This window comes from Patagioenas fasciata, chromosome W (assembly GCF_037038585.1).
Source record: "Patagioenas fasciata isolate bPatFas1 chromosome W, bPatFas1.hap1, whole genome shotgun sequence".
Taxonomy (NCBI): Eukaryota; Metazoa; Chordata; class Aves; order Columbiformes; family Columbidae; genus Patagioenas; species Patagioenas fasciata.
Window position 1 is genome coordinate 56,690,108 of NC_092559.1, and position 17,593 is coordinate 56,707,700.

A 17,593-nucleotide genomic window follows, 5' to 3' on the forward strand; every position below is an offset into this window, starting at 1 on the left:
CATCACTGCCTCCAGTTTTCTTCTCTAAGTGATCCTGGGCACAGTTCCTCAATATTGTCCCTCAGTGGGACCCATTAACGTTACAAGAAACTTTGGAGTTTGAATCTGACTTTGACTTCTTGAGAGGTTTCACCAACTTCCTCCACGGCTTGAGGTGCATGGACTCAGCACCAAACCCACCAAAGCCGTCATTAAAGCGCCTTGGGCTGCTCCTGTGCTGCCGAGCTGGGCTGGGCTCCTGGGACAGAGGGAGCTCCTGGCAAGCGGCAGCGCTGCAGAGAGACAGCTCTGCCCAGGAGCAGCTCCTCTGCACACGCAGCAGGGCTGAGGGCTCTGCCTGGGGATCTCAGGGAGACGAGCAAGGCAGAGAGAGATTAAAGGTGGTCAGGATTGGGAGGATGACTGAGAGCTCACTGGAGGAGAAACCTTTGCAGCCCTTGCCATGGTAAGTCTCTGGGTGCAGGGCAATGCAGCTGTAGCTCCTGGAGGCATCTCCTAAAACTGGCACAGGCACAGCTGGTGGTATCTTTAAGGAGGGGGCTCTTGTCAGGCAATGTTGAAAAGCTGTGAAGCCGGGTGAGCACCCAGGGGTGCCCAGGGCTGTCCTGCAGAGCAGGGTCCCTGCACCCCAGGGCTGTGCCGGGACAGGGACTCTGCCGCCTGCCAGGGTCAGCGCTCAGCCTGCCCGGGGAGATCCCATGGCAGCAGCTGTGGGTGGAAGGAGCGACCCCCGGCAGGGCAGGTAGGGAGCTTGTGGGGTTGGAGGGTGCTGTGTGGGTCAGGGCTGCTCAGAGCTCCAGATCAACCCCACAGACATGGCAGAGGGTTCTTCTGAACAACACAGTCCTACACCTGCCTCTTTTTCTCTCTGGGAAATTCTGGATTGTGTTCTCAAAAGTGCCAGAGTAATCAGAGAGGATCAGAGGTTCCCTCAGAAGGGCAGACGTCAAACCCATCTTCAGGAATGGCAGGAAGGAGAACTGGGAGAATGACAGGCTGGTCAGCCTACGGCTGTCCCTGGGAGGGTGACGAGTCACATTCTCCTGCAGCCATCTCCAGGCAGTTGTAGGACAAGGAAGGGATTTGCTGAACCCAAATGGGCAGGGGAAAGAAAGGCATGTTGTGTACATGGAGTTTTGCAAGGCCCCAGACATGGTGTCCTGAGGTGGCCTTAGAGCAGATTGGGAAGATCTGGGATAAAGATGTGGATGTTGTGATGGGTGGGAAGTTGGCTGGATGACCAAGCCCAAAGATCATCAGTGGTGCAAAGTCCTGTGTTTAGTCGGTTTCTAGTGGCATCCCTCAGTGATGAGTACTGGGGCCAACACTGTTGAATGTCTTTATTCTGCCCATTCATCGTGTCATGGAGCACATTTTCAGCTCCTTTGTGGATGATACAAAGCTGGGCAGAGGCCTAGAACAACCTCACCTGGTGCACCCTGCCTTGAGCAGGAGAGCGAGACAAGATGATGTTCAGGGCTCTCTTCAAACCTGAGTTATTCTAGGATTCAATGAATCTTTACCTTGGAGAGGTGTTTGAGGACAGAAGATGTAGTCCTTATCAGTTAAAAGAATAAATCCTGCTTGTAGTTGCTAACCTAAAATATGTAAATCCTCTCATTTGTCGTCAGTCTGCTCCTCTAACAAAGATAAAAGTGACCTTTAAAACACCCAATCCGAACCTGCAAAGAATTCTGTCCTTGCAGTGCAGACACTCTGGAGCCTGCACAATTAGTTGAGTCTTGTTTTAACATCTCTCTCAAGACCGTTACATAAAGTGTCCTTTAGCTGAACTTTGCTCCTTATACACTCATTATAATACTAAAATACACATCCGTAGGATGGGAGACCTAGGCTCAGACCCTTCCGTAACAAGCATGCATGGTGATAATTATGTAACCAAGATACTGAGGTTTAAACACTTGGCTCTTTAGCACTGCAGTGAGAGTCTGAATGTAGAGATAAGATTTTGGATATAATAGATGTTCCTTCTCTATCTGTTGTGCTGGTTTTGTTCCAGCATTCAGACTTGCACAACTCTGTAATAAACCATATCTCGTCTCTGGGTGTGGGATTGGCTTTGCACTTCATGTAGTGAATTCGCAATTAGCAACCAGGAAAAAGGAAAAAAAAATAAAAAAAAAAAAGCGCAGGGGAAGACATAGAAAAGGCGTCAACATTTCACATTCCTGTAAAGAATGATTCTCTACTCAGATCTTTAGCATGAAATAGATTTGATTAAATTGATAAAACAAGCATGCTTTTATTTAGTCAGGTCCTGGCCCATAAGGAGGGTGATGGATGCGTATGGTCGCTTGTGTCTCAGAATGAGGTCACTTGTGTCTCAGAATCTCATAATTGAGTTGGAAGACTATGGCTGTGAAGGGCACTGTGACATTAGTTCTGTCTCTGGAGGTGACAAGACAGCAGCAGGAATAGAGCTGAGAAAAAACCTGTGTCAAAGAACCCACAGGCCCCATCCGGGAAGAGGCCTTGGAGACGGGCTATTGTGTCCATCCCACCTGAGAACATGATGGGACAGCAGCAGGGACATGGTCGTGTCTGTCAAAGAAACTGAACGGCCAGCAGCAGCCATGGGATTTAGAAGATCATGGTGAGGTTACTTGTCTCCTGACAGGTAAAAGGCCATAAGAAATGCTGGGGTGAGAGAATGGTTGGGAAGCGAGATGGGTGTCTGCAGCCTGTGGGGAAAGAGGGGCAGGGGTAGGACCGTGTAGAACAGCCTGGGATGGAGATGGCAAAGGGCGCTGGCAAGGCTGGAAGGGACCCACAGAACCCAGGTCTCTGTCCCCTTGGCCATGGCAGTTGTCTCTGCCACTGAGGCCCAGGAGAAGCCATGTTGTCCTCATGGCACTGGGGCCTCATTGCCTCCCTGCACCCCCATGGGGAAGCTGGAAGTTGTTGTCCCAGTGTTGTCCTTCCCTGGACCTTGCACACCCACATCCCACGGTCCCAGGAAGAGTCCTGAGCCGTGTGTGAGGGACAGGATCCCCCTTCCCATTGCCTGCAGGTCATGGCTTCTCCTTCTGCTTCAGAAAGCAATCCAAGGGATTTCTCAGCATCAGAGCTGAAGAAAAGACTAAAAGGAGACCTCATAGTGGCTACAGCTTCCTCACAAGGGGAGAAGGAAGGGAAGGTACTGATCTCTTCTCTGTGATGACCAAAGACAGAACCCCAGGGAACGGCAGAAAATGTGCCATGGGAGGTTTAGGTTGGACATGAGGACAAGGTTCTTCACCCAGAGGTGCTGGACACTGAACAGGCTCCCAGGGATGTGTCACGGCCCCAACCTGACAGTGTTCAAGAAGAGACTGGACAACGTCCTCAGACACAAAGTGTGACCTGTGGGGTGTCCTGTGCAGGGACAGGAGTTGGACTCCATGATCCTCATGTGCCCCTCCCAGCCCGAAAATTCTATGGTTCTATGAAATACTCGGTCAAAAGTCCATATTTTCATTGTACGATGAGTTGTAAACATACACATCATGTGCATGTGCACTGTGTGCATGTGGTGAAATGAATCCAAGAGAGCACAAATGCTGTCAGCTATTCCTTGGGGTGCCATACAGGTCAGTGCGACAGAGATGATGTTCAGGGGTCTCTTCCAACCTGCGATATTGTAGGATTCCATGAATCTTTTCCTTGGACAGGTCTATCAAGAGAGATATAAAATGCCCCAAAGTAAATACAGTAGCTCCTCTGAGGAATGTTTCTCCACTCAAACCCTTGATAGGAAATCTATTGGATACATTTGATGAAAGCAGCTCAGTTTGATCTGCTCACACACTGGACCACAAGGAGGGTGATGGCTGGTACGATGCCATGTGGTCACTTGTGTCTCAGGAGCTCATGGTCCAGTAGGAAGCCAATGGCTGTGGAGGGGGCTGTGAAGTCACTTCTGCCTCTGCAGGGGACAGGCCAACAGCAGGAACATGGCTGGGTAAGGACTGTGAGGTCACTCATACCAGACGAGCAGTCGGGCCCAATCAGCGTGGCTTTGTGAAAGGCAGGTCCTGCTTGACCAGCCTGATCTCCTTCTATGACAAGGTGACCGGCTGAGCAGATGAGGGAAAGTCTGTGGTGGGGAGTGAATCCGCCACACAGGCTGTGGGTGTTGTGTCCTTAGACTGCAGTAAACTCCTTGACACCGTATCCCACAGCAACTCCTGGAGAAGCTGCAGCTCCTGGCCTGGATGGTGTATATGCGATGAATAAAGAACTGGATGGAAGGCCTGGCCCAAAGAGTTGTGGTGAATGGAGGCAAATCCAGTTGGTGGCCGGTCACAAGTGGTGTCTGCAGGGCTCAGTATTGGTGCCAGTTGTGTTTAATCTCTTTATCAAATGATCTGGACGAGGGGGTCGGGTGCACCCTGGATATGTTTTCAGATGACACCAATTTGGGTGAGATTGTTGATCTGCTGGAGGGTATTAAGTCTCTACAGAGGGATCTGGAGCCGCTGGTTCATTAGGCTGATGCCAATTGTCTGAAGTTTAACAAGGCCAAGTGTCAGGTCCTGCACTTGAGTCATAACAACCCCCTGCAACACTGCAGGCTTGGGGAAGAGTGGCTGGAAATCTGCTTGTTGGAAAAAGACCTGGGGGTGTTGATTAACAGCAGCTGAACATGAGCCAGCATGTGCTCAGGTGGCCAAAAAGGCCAACGGCCTCCTGGTGTGCATCAAGAACAGTGTAGTAGGCAGAACCGGGGCAGCGATCATTCCCTTGTACTCGATGTGGGTGAGGCCACAACTCGAATACTTGGTTCAGTTTTGGGCCCCTCACTACAGGAAAGACCCTGAGGTGCTGGAGTGAGTGCAGAGGAGGGGGAGAAGGCTGTTGAGGGTCTGGAACACAAGTCAGCTGAGGAGAAGTTGGGGGTTCTGAGGGTGTTTATCCTGGAAAAAAAGGATGCTCAGAGGAGACCATTTTGCTCTCTACAATTCTCTGAAAAGAGGTTGTAGCATGGAGGGTGTTGGTCTCTCCTGCGTAGCAACTGCCAGGATGAGAGGAAATGGCCTCAGCTTGTGTCAGAGAAGGTTCAGAGTTGATATTAGGAAACATTTCCTCATGGAAAAGGTTGTGAAGCAGTGGAACAGGTTGCCCAGGGAAGGGGTTGAGTCACGATTCCTTGTTCCTTAGCACAGCTTCTAGGAGGATCTGTGCCATGATCTTCCCAGGCACAGCTAAGAGGCTGACAGGTCAGTAGTTTTCAGGGAGAAACACTGCCACACAGCGCAGCTTGGAACGTGGAGACTGGACATGAGGAGGGAGAAGTGTCACTCAAAGGAAGATGCTGTGGTACGAGAAATCATGCAGAAGGAGCATGAGATCAGTCCATGTCCTTGTGTTTCAAGGAACAGAGCATAAGAGTGCAGACACACCAGTCAATGCGTGGAAATACCAGGGTGAGAGCAAGGGGAGGAAGCGAGATGGGTGTCTACAGCCTGCAGGGAAACAGAAGCAGCTGTGGGACAGTGTAGGACAACCTGTGGTGGAGATGGCAAAGGGCACTGGCAAGGCTGGAAGGGACCCACAGTACCCAGGTCTCTGTCCCCTTGGCTATGGCAATGGCCTCTGCCACCAAGGCCTGTGAGGAGATGTTGTCCTGAGGCACTGGGGCACCTCATGGCCTCCTTGCACACCCCCAGGAAGGCTGGGAACTGTCACACCATTGTCCTTCACTCAGCACCACACAGCCCGCATCCCCCTGGCCCAGGAAGAGCCCTGAGCAATGTGTGAGGGACTTGATCTGCCTTCCCAGGGGCTGGGGGTCAGGCCTTGGCCTCTCTGCTTCACCCAACTAAACCAGGCTTTTCTCAGCACCTCAGCTGCCTGCACATTTCCCTTTGTTTTTCTGCCACCATGGCCTCCAATTCTCTGCTCTAACGAGTCCCAGGGGAGGCTCTGCTGGTACTGGCCCTCAGTGGAACTCATTAATACTTCAAGGTACTTAGTACTTTTTTCTTCTGGCTTTGACTTCTGGAAAGGTTTGTGCAATCTCCTCTCAGCCCCTGAGAAATGTTCAAGGACTCAGCACCAAATGCACCATGGGGCTCATTACACAGAAGAAAGCTCTAACAAACCATGTATTTTCCTGCAATCATCTTCTAGTCTTGTACAGTGAATTAAAGAGTGTTCTTTGTGTAATTTTGGAGAAAGATTTCAAAAAGCTACTGATAAAAATGTCTTTCTATTGAAAAGGGTGTATTTTATTACTGTTCAGTTTGGAGAAGTGCTGACTGCAGCATTGTCTGATGTTGATCCAGGGTCTCTCCTAAGCAGGTCTGGACTGGATGGGGACGCTGTCCCTTGAGGTCTCACACCGTGTGGACAACCTTGCTCCTCACCTCCCCAACCCCCTCATTTCTCTCATGGCCCCCTGGGCCTTGCACCCCTTTTCCTTACACCAGACTTCTCCACTGCAGTCTGCAGCTGGATGTGCCAGCTCCTTTGCACCAGCTCCCACCTGCTCTCCTTGCAGACCTCGCTGCACACAGCAAAGAGGGACTTTGCTTTACCTTTGAACAAACAAAATACAACTGATGAGAGTCATGATTAAAAGAAAACACATCCTCAACTGTACACCATGGACAAACTGCCACCACTGAGGTTCACCCTCTCCAAGGCAGAACCGTGCAAGAAATGTTGTAGACAGGAAGGTAATTATAAAATAAACACAATGAAAGAGTTGGCTAAAGACAGAATTAGACAGAGTACTGAAAGACAAGAAAACTTCTAACTCCTTGAAACTGAAAGCAGCAACTGGATTGTGGAAAAGTGTCTGAGTGATCAAACAGTAAGAGGAAGGGAACCCCAGAGAGCAATCGCAAGTGCTTGTGTGCAGATCAGCTGCTGGAAACGGGACTTCAGACATGGTCGGTTTAGTTAGGGCAGGAGGAAACACCTGGAGGATGAGGGAGATCAGATGCGCAGCCTGATAGAGAGAGTGCTGAGAAGGCAAATCTAGTGGAAGATCAGTAGTTCTCCTGTTGCTCTTAATGCACATGCTGAATAGTCTCATTTTGATCTCATGGGAAAACACTGGTATTTAAAATATTCAAAACAAAGAAAGGAGAAATAAAACACCAACAATATGTGATGCTTAAAGTTGCAAGAAGACAGTTCCTTCACTCTACATCTTTCATTTGATTTCTTTTTCCCTTCAGTTTTTAAAAATGTTCTCTAGATTTCTGTCCTGCCAAAGCATCCAGCATTAAAAAGATAATCCTTTTTCTTTCGTGGATCGAAGGCACCAAACAATCCACTGCCATGGACTCTCAGTGCCACTTTTTACCCTTGGCACAGAGTGAGTCCTGCTGGAAGCTGTTGGCCACTCTTGCCTGACGGAGGGAAGAAGGAGAAAAAGGTTAATTGAACTGTTCTCTTTTTAGATGGCCATATTGACAGTCATCTTAAGACACCTGTGTTATATGTCTTTCTATGTGGTCATGAGCTCCCTTTGAGCCTGAATGACACTGCCCTTCCTTCCCCTTCATGTTTTCAGTTTAGAGAAAGCTCTCAGATTCTCCCTGACCACAGGAATAATTCACATGAAGTGCAGGGCTGCTTTACAAGTACCCCTGAACAGTCCTGACCACTGAACAGTCCTGACCACATTCCTTTTCGTTTGACCCAACCCAACTTGTTCTTTTTTGCTATACTAATGCTCTTCCAGAAAGCACTGCCCATTTTGTTAATCCTCTCAGAGCAGGTTGTTCAAGAGGTGTCAGCATCCATGTGCAGAGTCTGCACATCAGCCAGGCAGCAAAGCCACCACTGCAGAAATGGAGACAAGGAACTTGACCAGCTCCTTGAACCCAGATATCAGCGTGAGGTGTCTGCTGAGACTGCAGTGAACATCTGAACTTGAAGAGCAGAGCATGTGAGTCCCCATTGGGTATCCTGGCTTGTCTCCTGACCCATGGGGTGCTTCAGGGTGTGAAGAGAACCAAAAAAGCCATTTGACTGGGGTAGTTCCATTTTACAGGTGTCACACTGGGCAGGTGAAGGGAGCTCAGAACTCCAGACTCTGCTGCACAGTTGGGACTTGAGAGACTGGATACGCACGTAAAAGTGTTGTGTAAGTGTACATCACATAAATATTCTGGCTTCCTTTGTGCCTTTGCACTGACCTGGGATCTGTTCCTTGGCCTTCTTTGCCTCAAAAACAAACTGTTCTCATATGCCACCTCCACATCACACCAGGGAAAATAAAAAAGGAGGAAAGTTATGAAAGAAGCATGATTTTGGGGTACTTCTTTCCAACAGTTGTAATCTTTAAATGATTAAAATAAAGGTGAGACAAAAAACATTGCTCCAAGAACTTATTTCAGGACACAACTACTGAGGCGTAGTAGACGTTTTGAAAAGTAAGAATGACTGTTAGGAATGCAATTAAAGAGCTTTACTTCATAACCATCATCAGTGAGAATAAGGAGTTCCCTGTTACTGTTTTTAGTGATAGCACCACTGTTCAAAACCATCTTTCAGAGCATCTCTGTTGCCCCTCGGCTCCAAAACTCAGCCTGCTCAGATTTTGAAGGGATTGCTTCAAACCCCTGTGACCCAAATCTCTACAACTGTCTCTCCTCAACAGCCCTTTACCCCTGGAAGGGGAAAACTGCCAATGCAGGCACCAAACCAGTGCCCAACCTGCCTGGAGAGCCAGGACAGCTGTGCCACACAACAGCAGCCGCTGAGGGAAGCTGGAGGTGATGGAACTGAAATGGTTTCAACCCAAATCATAGACATAGCACCCATCGACTGGAAAAGACCCTTAAGAACATGGAGTCCAACTGTAAATCAAACAGTGCCAAGGCCACCACTAAACCATATCCCTAAACACCACATCTCCAGGCCTTTTCAACACCTCCAGCAATGGAAGCTCCAGCCCTGAGCTGGCAGGACACCATTGGCTGCAGTTGGACATAAGATACTGGCCATGACTGTGAGTTCAGCCCTCGCTGGCAGAATGTCTCACACCCTCACTGAGGAGGGCAGGGGGTGGGAGATGGGAGCACGTTTCAGTTTCCAGATCCCAGCACAGAGCCCAAACCATCCTGCCCTTGAACTCTGGCATCCCACTTCCTGAGATGCAAAACTGGTGGGATTTCTGTGGATAGTCATGTTAAAAGGCATCAATAATCCTTCAAGTGTTTGTGTATTTGTCTAGGAATGTGAGTTTTTAAAGAAAAAAAAAAGTTCAATACGCTTATATTTAAATATCCGTAAACTAGCACTCTGCATCAGTGGTAGTCCCTCTGGCAATGATACCTAAATAGGTATTTGCACTATAAGGCTTCGTACCTCATCCACAAGCACACATCTAAGTGGTTCAGATGAAGGGTGGTCTGGCAAACGTCACCTTTGTGTCCCCAGGTGCACGGACACTGCTCATGTGCCTCTGCAGAGAGTGGCAGGAGCTCGATCCCCTTCTCGGGACAGACTCCTTCCAGGAGAGACACAGACACAGGGGGAACTCACCAGGTCTTTACTGCATTTCACTTGGCATCAGTTTTGACACATTGGGTGCTGTCCTGTGACTGCTCTTTCTGCACAAATGATCATACAAAGACAACCATTTAGTAAGACATGGCCATAAAGGGGCTGTTATGGACAAGAAAGCTCACCATGAACTCTGGAGAAAGAGAGGAAGTTTATAACAAGCATCAGGAAGAACCAAGAAGCTTGAGGTCTCTTCTGAAGAGCGGGAGGCCCTGAGCAGCCGTGATTGGCCATGTGTGGGTGTGGGAGAGGGTCAGGGCATGTCAGGGACAAGCAATGAGATGGCTGATGGCTTCAGTGAACCCTTCCAGCCATGTCTGAGCCCAGAAACGGAAAGCAGTTGATGTCTGCAGGTGGAGGAGGAAAAGGAGGAAGATTTTCCTGGGAATGTGGAAGGAAGAAAGGCCTCTCTTGGGCTAATCATGTATGGCAGTGCCATTTGCATGCTGTGGGCATGGCTGTGCCTGGGAGATGGGGAATGGCTGCTGCTGGGGTGTTTGTGCTCAGCCATGGCCCATGAGCTGACCCTGCTCTGCTCCTCTCTTACACTGCCCACAGTTGGATGGGCCTCAGGAATCATCCATGAGCCTGGTGGATCCATGAACCTCCTGGAGTGATGGGTATGGATCCAAACAGAGGATTCAAGCAAGTGTGGGACTGGGACATTGAGGTGATTGGTGACCATTGCCAGATGTATGAAAGAAGCTGGATGAGTTGTGAGGAACTCACAAGCATTTGCAGCTCCACAGAAGATGTTGTCAATGAGCTCCAACCCCTCCTGGATGGCTGGTACCTTGTAGATATTGGGATATCTCAGGTGTGCCATGAGGACACTGCCCTGGAAACAGGAGGCTTCATTCATTTGTCTGAAGGGGGCCTCATCTAATTCTTCTACCTGATCAGTGAGTCTGTAGCTGATGTCCAGGCACCACAACACTGCCCATGTTGTTCTGCCCTCTCATGCTGACAAAACCTTAGGCTGATATTGTCTGTCGCCAGGCAGAGCTCCACCCATTCCTACTGCACAAAGGGAAACTTCAGAAACTCCAGACCCCAGGCATTATGAGTATCAGACCCCCAAGACCCCACAGTATCTCTGGGAGATGGTATTTATACTGACCCCTAAGTGGAGGGGCTGCAGCTGCAGCAAATGGAGAGTCCAGACCTTGAGAAAATTTGGGGTTCCACCATTACAGATTTCTGAAGTTTCTCAAGATGAAGTGTCCATTTTTTTATCAGGGCAGGAAAACAACGTCCTGCATCAGGACAGAGCAGGACCTGACATGCTGAGCAGTGACCCTGAGGAGAAGGGCCTGGGCACTCCAAGGTCCCCACACCAGCCCGTGGTGCACGCTCACCATGAACAAGGCAGCTGCACATGGGGCTGCATGAGGAGCAGCGTGGGGACCCAGACACCTGGAGTTCTCATCCCATTCGGTTCAGCACTGGTGTGACCCCCCACACACGGGGGTGTGCCAGTGTGCGGCTTCCCAGTTTGGAGAAGCAGGGAGGAACTGGAGAGTGCAGGGCTCTGCCAAGGCAGGTTCAGCACCTTGTGCACATGGTGTGGGATGCTGAGGGACCTGGGCTGCTTTGGCCCAGCAGCACTGGGGAGGCTGCAGCAGTGCAGGAGTAGCCTGAGAGTGCTTGAAGGGTGGTTTCAGAGGTGGTGGAGGTTTCTTCATAGTGGGAAAGAGCTTGAGAAAGAAATAATGGCCCAAAGTGCAGCTGGGGAGGTCCAGGCTGGAAACGAGCAGCAAGGAATGTGACTGGAAGGGCAGTGCTGTGGTGGAGCAGGTCAGCAGAGGGAGTCTGCATCAGCCCAAGGCTTTGTGCTCCAAGGAACAGCTGGGGAGGATGCAGAGATCTCAGCAAAGGAAGGAAGATGCTCAGACAAGAGCAAGGTGGGGCAGCAGGGGGGATGTCTGCAGCCTGCAGGGAAAGAGGTGCAGGGGATGCCACAGCACAGGACAGGCTGTGGTGGAGATGAGCAAGGGATGTAGAGAGGCTGAAAGCCCCACCAGACATGAGCTCCTTCTCCCCTTGGCTATGGCTGTTGTCTGCACCTCTGATGCCTGTGAGGAGACACCTTGTCCTTCCAGCACAGGGGCCTCATGGCCTCCTTGTCCCCAGCCAGGAGCCTGGGAGGTGTGGGACCGTAGTCCTGCCCTTGGCCTTGCACAGCCCCACATCACACTGTCCAGGAAGGGCCCTGGGCAACGTGGGAGGAAAAGGATCTGACTTCCCAGGGCTGGGGGTCAGGGCTTGGCCCTTTGGTTAATGAAACACATCCAGGTTTACTCAGCATCAGAGCCATCTTTACTTTGCTTTTCCTGATCTCCAGTTTTCTTCTGTAACCTAACCTGGTATTGTTTCTCAATAGGTTCCCTCAGTGGGACCCATTAACAGTACAAGAAACTTTGGAGTTTGAATCTGACTTTGACTTCTCGAGAGGTTTCTTCACCTTCCCCTCAGGGTCTGATGTCCATGGACTCAGCAACAAATCCACCAGAGGGGTCATTAAATCGCCTTGGGCTGTTCCTGTGCTGCTGAGCTGGGCTGGGCTCCTGGGACACAGGGAGCTCATGGGAAGCGGCAGCGCTGCAGAGAGACAGCTCTGCCCAGGAGCAGCTCCTCTGCACACGCAGCAGGGCTGAGGGCTCTGCCTGGGGATCTCAGGGAGACGAGCAAGGCCGAGAGAGATTAAAGGTGGTCAGGACTGGGAGGATGACTGAGAGCTCACTGGAGGAGAAACCTTTGCAGCCCTTGCCATGGTAAGTCTCTGGGTGCAGGGCAATGCAGCTGTAGCTCCTGGAGGCATCTCCTAAAACTGGCACAGGCACAGCTGGTGGGATCTGTCAGGGCAGGGATCTTTTTCATCAGCTTTGAAAATCTGAGAAGCAAGTTGTGCACCCAGGGGTGCCCAGGGCTGTCCTGCAGAGCAGGGTCCCTGTACACCAGGGCTGTGCCAGGGCAGGGACTCTGCCGCCTGCCAGGGTCAGTGCTCAGCCTGCCCGGGGAGATCCCATGGCAGCAGCTGTGGGTGGAAGGAGCGACCCCCGGCAGGGCAGGTAGGGAGCTTGTGGGGTTGAAGGGTGCTGTGTGGGTCAGGGCTGCTCACAGCTCCAGATCAACCCCACAGACACGGCAGAGGGTCCTTCTGAACAACGACATCAAGACAGGAACAGCTGCAAGGGAAGGAGTCTGTGCTTTCAGTTTTCCACTCTTGGTTTTCTGGGTGTGCAGTGGGAGATGGGGATTTATTTCTTTGCTTTGGAGAAGACACTAAGACCCCAGTTCTCGTTAGGACTTGTCTGAGGTGCTCCTGAGCCCCTGCACACACAGAGCTGCCCCTGGGCAGTGCCAGGAGGTGTGAGCAGGGCAGAGCTGAGCACACAGCGGGTGGGATGGGGTCTGTGACACTGACAGGGAGCAGACCAAGGGACAGAGACACAGCTGCAGGAGCACAGGCATGGGCAGGAAGAGTTAACTGCTACCAGAAATGCTGGGGGCAGGATTTAGGAACTTCTCTCACATCCCCTGAGGTGCAGACACGTTTCCCAGTGCAAACCCCTGATCTCCTCTCCTCTCCAGCAGAACCTCTGCCCCGAAGCCATGGGGTCCAGGTCACGAGTCCACCTCAACAGCTGGACCTCCAGGGGAAAGGTTCCTGGAACGTGGTACACAAAAAAGGTGCTAAAAGTACTTGCTCTACAGTGTCATTAAGTGAGTGGCAGCAGCACAGCCGGGTAAGGAGAAGGTTCCACAGCATGCCCGTCTGCCTTTCTGTCCTTGCTTTATTTTCTGGTAGCACTGCAGTGTCCTTCCCTGTTTCTCCACTGTCCCTGGAGCTCTTGCTCTCTGGAGGTGGGGTGGGAGAGTGGGTCAGTTTTTGTTCTGACACCAACTCAAGGGGTCTTGCCCCCGAAGTGTGTTCATGGAAACTGCATGCCCAACTGCATTTTAAACTGTGATGAACTGTTTTTCTCACTTGGTAGAAAGAGAGAATGAGCAGAAACATCCCTCCATTGTGGACGGGGTTTTCCATGAGAAACAGCCCATTTATTTTCTTCAGAGAAGTCTCCCCTAACTTGTCACAGTCTTTTGCTCCTTGCACAGGTCCTCACGCCCACAGGCAGCAAATGTCCAACAGCAGCTCCATCACCCAGTTCCTCCTCCTGCCGTTCACAGACACACGGGAGCTGCAGCTCTTGCACTTCTGGCTCTTCCTGGGCATCTACCTGGCTGCCCTCCTGGGCAACGGCCTCATCATCACCACCATAGCCTGGGACCAGCACCTCCACACCCCCATGTACTTCTTCCTGCTCAACCTCTCCCTCCTCGACCTGGGCTGCATCTCCACCACTGTGCCCAGCTCTATAGCCAATTCCCTCTGGGACACCAGGGCCATTTCCTATGCAGGATGTGCTGCCCAGGTTTTTTTTTTCTTTTTCTGTGCTACAGCAGAGTATTCTCTTCTCACGATCATGTCCTACGACCGCTACGTTGCCATCTGCAAACCCCTGCACTACGGGACCCTCCTGGGCAGCAGAGCTTGTGTCCACATGGCAGCAGCTGCCTGGGCCACTGGGTTTCTCAATGCTCTGCTGCACACGGCCGATACATTTTCACTGCCCCTGTGCAAGGGCAATGCCCTGGGCCAGTTCTTCTGTGAAATCCCCCAGATCCTCAAGCTCTCCTGCTCACACTCCTACCTCAGGGAACTTGGACTTCTTGTGTTTAGTCTGTTAATTGGTTTTGGCTGTTTTGTGTTCATCATGCTGTCCTATGTGCAGATCTTCAGGGCCGTGCTGAGGATCCCCTCTGAGCAGGGACGGCACAAAGCCTTTTCCACCTGCCTCCCTCACCTGGCCGTGGTCTCCCTGTTCATTGGCACTGGCACTTTTGCCTCCTTGAAGCCCCCCTCCATCTACTGCCCATCGCCAGACCTGGTTATGGCAGTTTTGTACTCTGTGGTGCCTCCAGCAGTGAATCCCCTCGTCTACAGCATGAGGAACCAGGATCTTAAGAATGCTGTATGGAAATTGGTAGCTTATTCTTTTCAGAAGCAATGAATTACCTATAATCTTCAGGAGAGCATTTAAAGTGTAACTCATTGAAGACTCAGTCTGTCTTTTATTTTCTGGTGGTGGTGTTGTTGGCTTTTACGTTGTGTTAATATTGTAATTCACCGTAGAATTCACTGCCTGCCAAGTGATTATGTCAATGAGAAGCCATGCTCTCTTTATGTTTAAACGAAATAAAGAGACCTGCAGCAACATTTTATTTTCCTGAGACCCTTCTTCCAAGGCCTTTTTGGAGCTGCAGGGACAGTTCCTGTGTGTATGGGTAGAATGGAAGAGTCCAGCATGGCAGCACAATCAGGAGCTACCAGTGCTTGGTCTTCCAGATTTCGTTCTTTCTACTCCCCCACTCTCCTTCTCATCCCTTGTGTTGGTGCAAGGCCTGAGTGCTCTGGCAGCTTGGTCCCCGTCCTGCTGTGTGTCAGTGCTGTGAGCGCAGGCAGGGACAGGCAATGGGCACTGCTCTGACAGAACTGGTCTTTGTAAAAGTACTTCTATAAAGAACAGTGATCTTCTTAGGGCAGCGTCAGAAGACTTTGGACTTCTTCAAGCTTCTTTCAAGAACTTGCGCAAGAAAGCAGCGTGCAGGTTGAAACACCATTTTGCAACTGAACAGTGTGTGTGTGCAGGGCTGGTACAGCAGTGTCCTCTCACAGCCAGGCCTCCTGCCAGAGACCTGCAGGACCAGCAGGGCAGGGGCTGGGCTGTGCCCCTGTGCACTGGACACCCCATGGAAGGAGCCTCCGGTCAATCACCAGGGACTGGTCCCCCACAACCACCATTTCCAGCACTGACCTCTCACTGTTCTTCCCTCCATGGATGGACACTCAATGAATAGTTGAGCAGTCCATGTTTGCTTTGTACAGATGAGATGTGAACATGCACATCATGTACATGAGATGACATGAACACGAGTGAGCACAAACATCAGCACGTGTTCCTTGGGGTTCCATGAAGGCCTGTGAGACAAACAAGGTCTTGAGGTCACTCATGTTGAGAGGAACACCCCATGGGAAATCACCTGAATGCAGCACTGAGATGTGTTTCCTTGAACTGAGGTCCCCGTGTCCATTCGTCATGATGTGGGGCATCCCAGATGAGTGCAGAGCAGGGTGACATAATACAGGGCTGAGGTGTCTCCTGTCCCCTGGGAGTGGCAACAAGAGGTCAGAGGGGCACTGTGACTCCTGCCTCTGTGTGTAAAAGGGACAGACTCTGTCTGTGAGAATCCCTGGGTGCATAAGGAGTCCATGAGGCCAGCTCAGATGTGGACAACTGACAGAACAAGACATTTCTGTGTGCGAGTCCAGGAACAAACAACACAGGCCCAATGGGAGTGATCTTGGCTGCCTTGGACACATTCATTGGAAGTGCTCCAGTTTGCTACGTCACCCTTCCCTGTGATTCTGGGTTGTGCTCTCATAAGAAGCAGGGTAATCAGAGCGGTTCTGGGGTCCTTGGAAAAAGAAGCAATTAAAGCCATGTTCAAGAAAGGCAAGAATAGGCATTGAGAGAATTGGAGGTTGGTCAGCCTGCCTCTGTTCCTGGGAAGGGATTGGACACATCCTCCTGCAGAGTGGGATTTCGGCTCTTTTGAGGGTGATGAAAAGGTGGGTTGAGGCCTTATACAAACTCCTCTGGTTCACCCAGCCTTGAGCAGGACAGTGAGACAAGTTGAGTGAGACAAGAGCTCTATTCAAGCAAGGCAAGGAAGCAAGATGGGTGTCTACAGCCTGCAGGGAAAGAGGGGCAGGTGTAGGACTGTGTAGAACACACTTCAGTCTTGCTCAGGTCCTGGGTACTAAGGAGGGGGATGGATGGGTGTGGTATTTTGAGGTAAGTTGTGTCTCAGACGTTCATTATACAGTAAGAAGCGTGTGGCTGTGAAGAGGACAGTGAGGTCAGTTCTGTCTCTGGAGGTGACAGCCCAGCAGCAGGGACATGGCTGGGAAAGAACCTCTATCAAAGTGCCCAAAGGCCCTACCCAGGAAGAGCCCTTGGAGACGGGTTGTCATGTCCATCCCACCTGAGAACACGACGGGACAGCAGCAGGGACATGGTCATGTCTGTCAGAGAAGCTGAAAGGCCAGCAGCACTCATAGGACTTAGGTGATCATGGTGTGGTGACCTCTCTCTGGTCAGATAAAAGACAACAAGAAGCCTAACGGGTTGGGTTCCCTGCATGAAGAACAATTTTTAGAGATGGTTGAGCTTTCCTTAGTGGCAGAAAAAAAAAAGAGATAAAAAAAAATCACAAAATGAAACTTGCATGATGGAGACTGGACAGCAGGAGGAAGAAATGTCAGTGGAAGGGCAGTGCTGTGGTGCAAGAGGTCACCCAGAGGGAGCTGGATCAGCCCATGGTTTGTGTTCCAAGAGCAGCCAGTGAGGGTGCAGACACAGCAGTGAAGGTGCAGAAATGCTGGGCTGAGAGCAGGTGGGGAAGCGAGATGGGTGTCTGCAGCCTGCAGGGAAAGAGGGGCAGGGGTAGGACCGTGTAGAACAGCCTGTGGTGGAGATGGGAAGGGGCGCTGGCAAGGCTGGAAGGGACCCACAGAACCCAGGTCTCTGTCCCCTTGGCCATGGCAGTGGTCTCTGCCACTGAGGCCCAGGAGAAGACGTTGTCCTCATGGCACTGGGGCCTCGGTGCCTCCTTGCAGCCCCATGGGGAAGCTGGAAGTTGTTGGACCAGTGTTGTCCTTCCCTGGACCTTGCACACCCACATCCCATGGTCCCAGGAAGAGCCCTGAGCCGTGTGTGAGGGACAGGATCCCCCTTCCCATTTTCTGGAGGTCATGGCTTCTCCTTTCTGCTTCAGAAAGCAAACCAAGGGTTTTTCACCATCAGAGCTGAACAAAAGTCTAAAAGGAGACCTCATGGTGGCTACAGCTTCCTCACAAGGGGAGAAGGAAGAGAAGGTACTGATCTCTTCTCTTTAGTGACCAGTGGCAGAACCCCAGTGGTGAGATGAACCCAAGCGAGCA

At 51.1% G+C, this 17,593-nt stretch overlaps 1 protein-coding gene across 1 annotated transcript; it reads left to right on the forward strand.

Moving 5' to 3' along the window:
• The first annotated feature begins 13,571 nt into the window (after positions 1 to 13,571).
• LOC136115704 (olfactory receptor 14J1-like) lies at positions 13,572 to 14,600 on the forward strand. Its single transcript, XM_065861910.1, has one exon. It carries the CDS (start codon positions 13,572 to 13,574, stop codon positions 14,598 to 14,600), a length of 1,029 nt encoding a protein of 342 aa, XP_065717982.1.
• Positions 14,601 to 17,593: the final 2,993 nt, after the last annotated feature.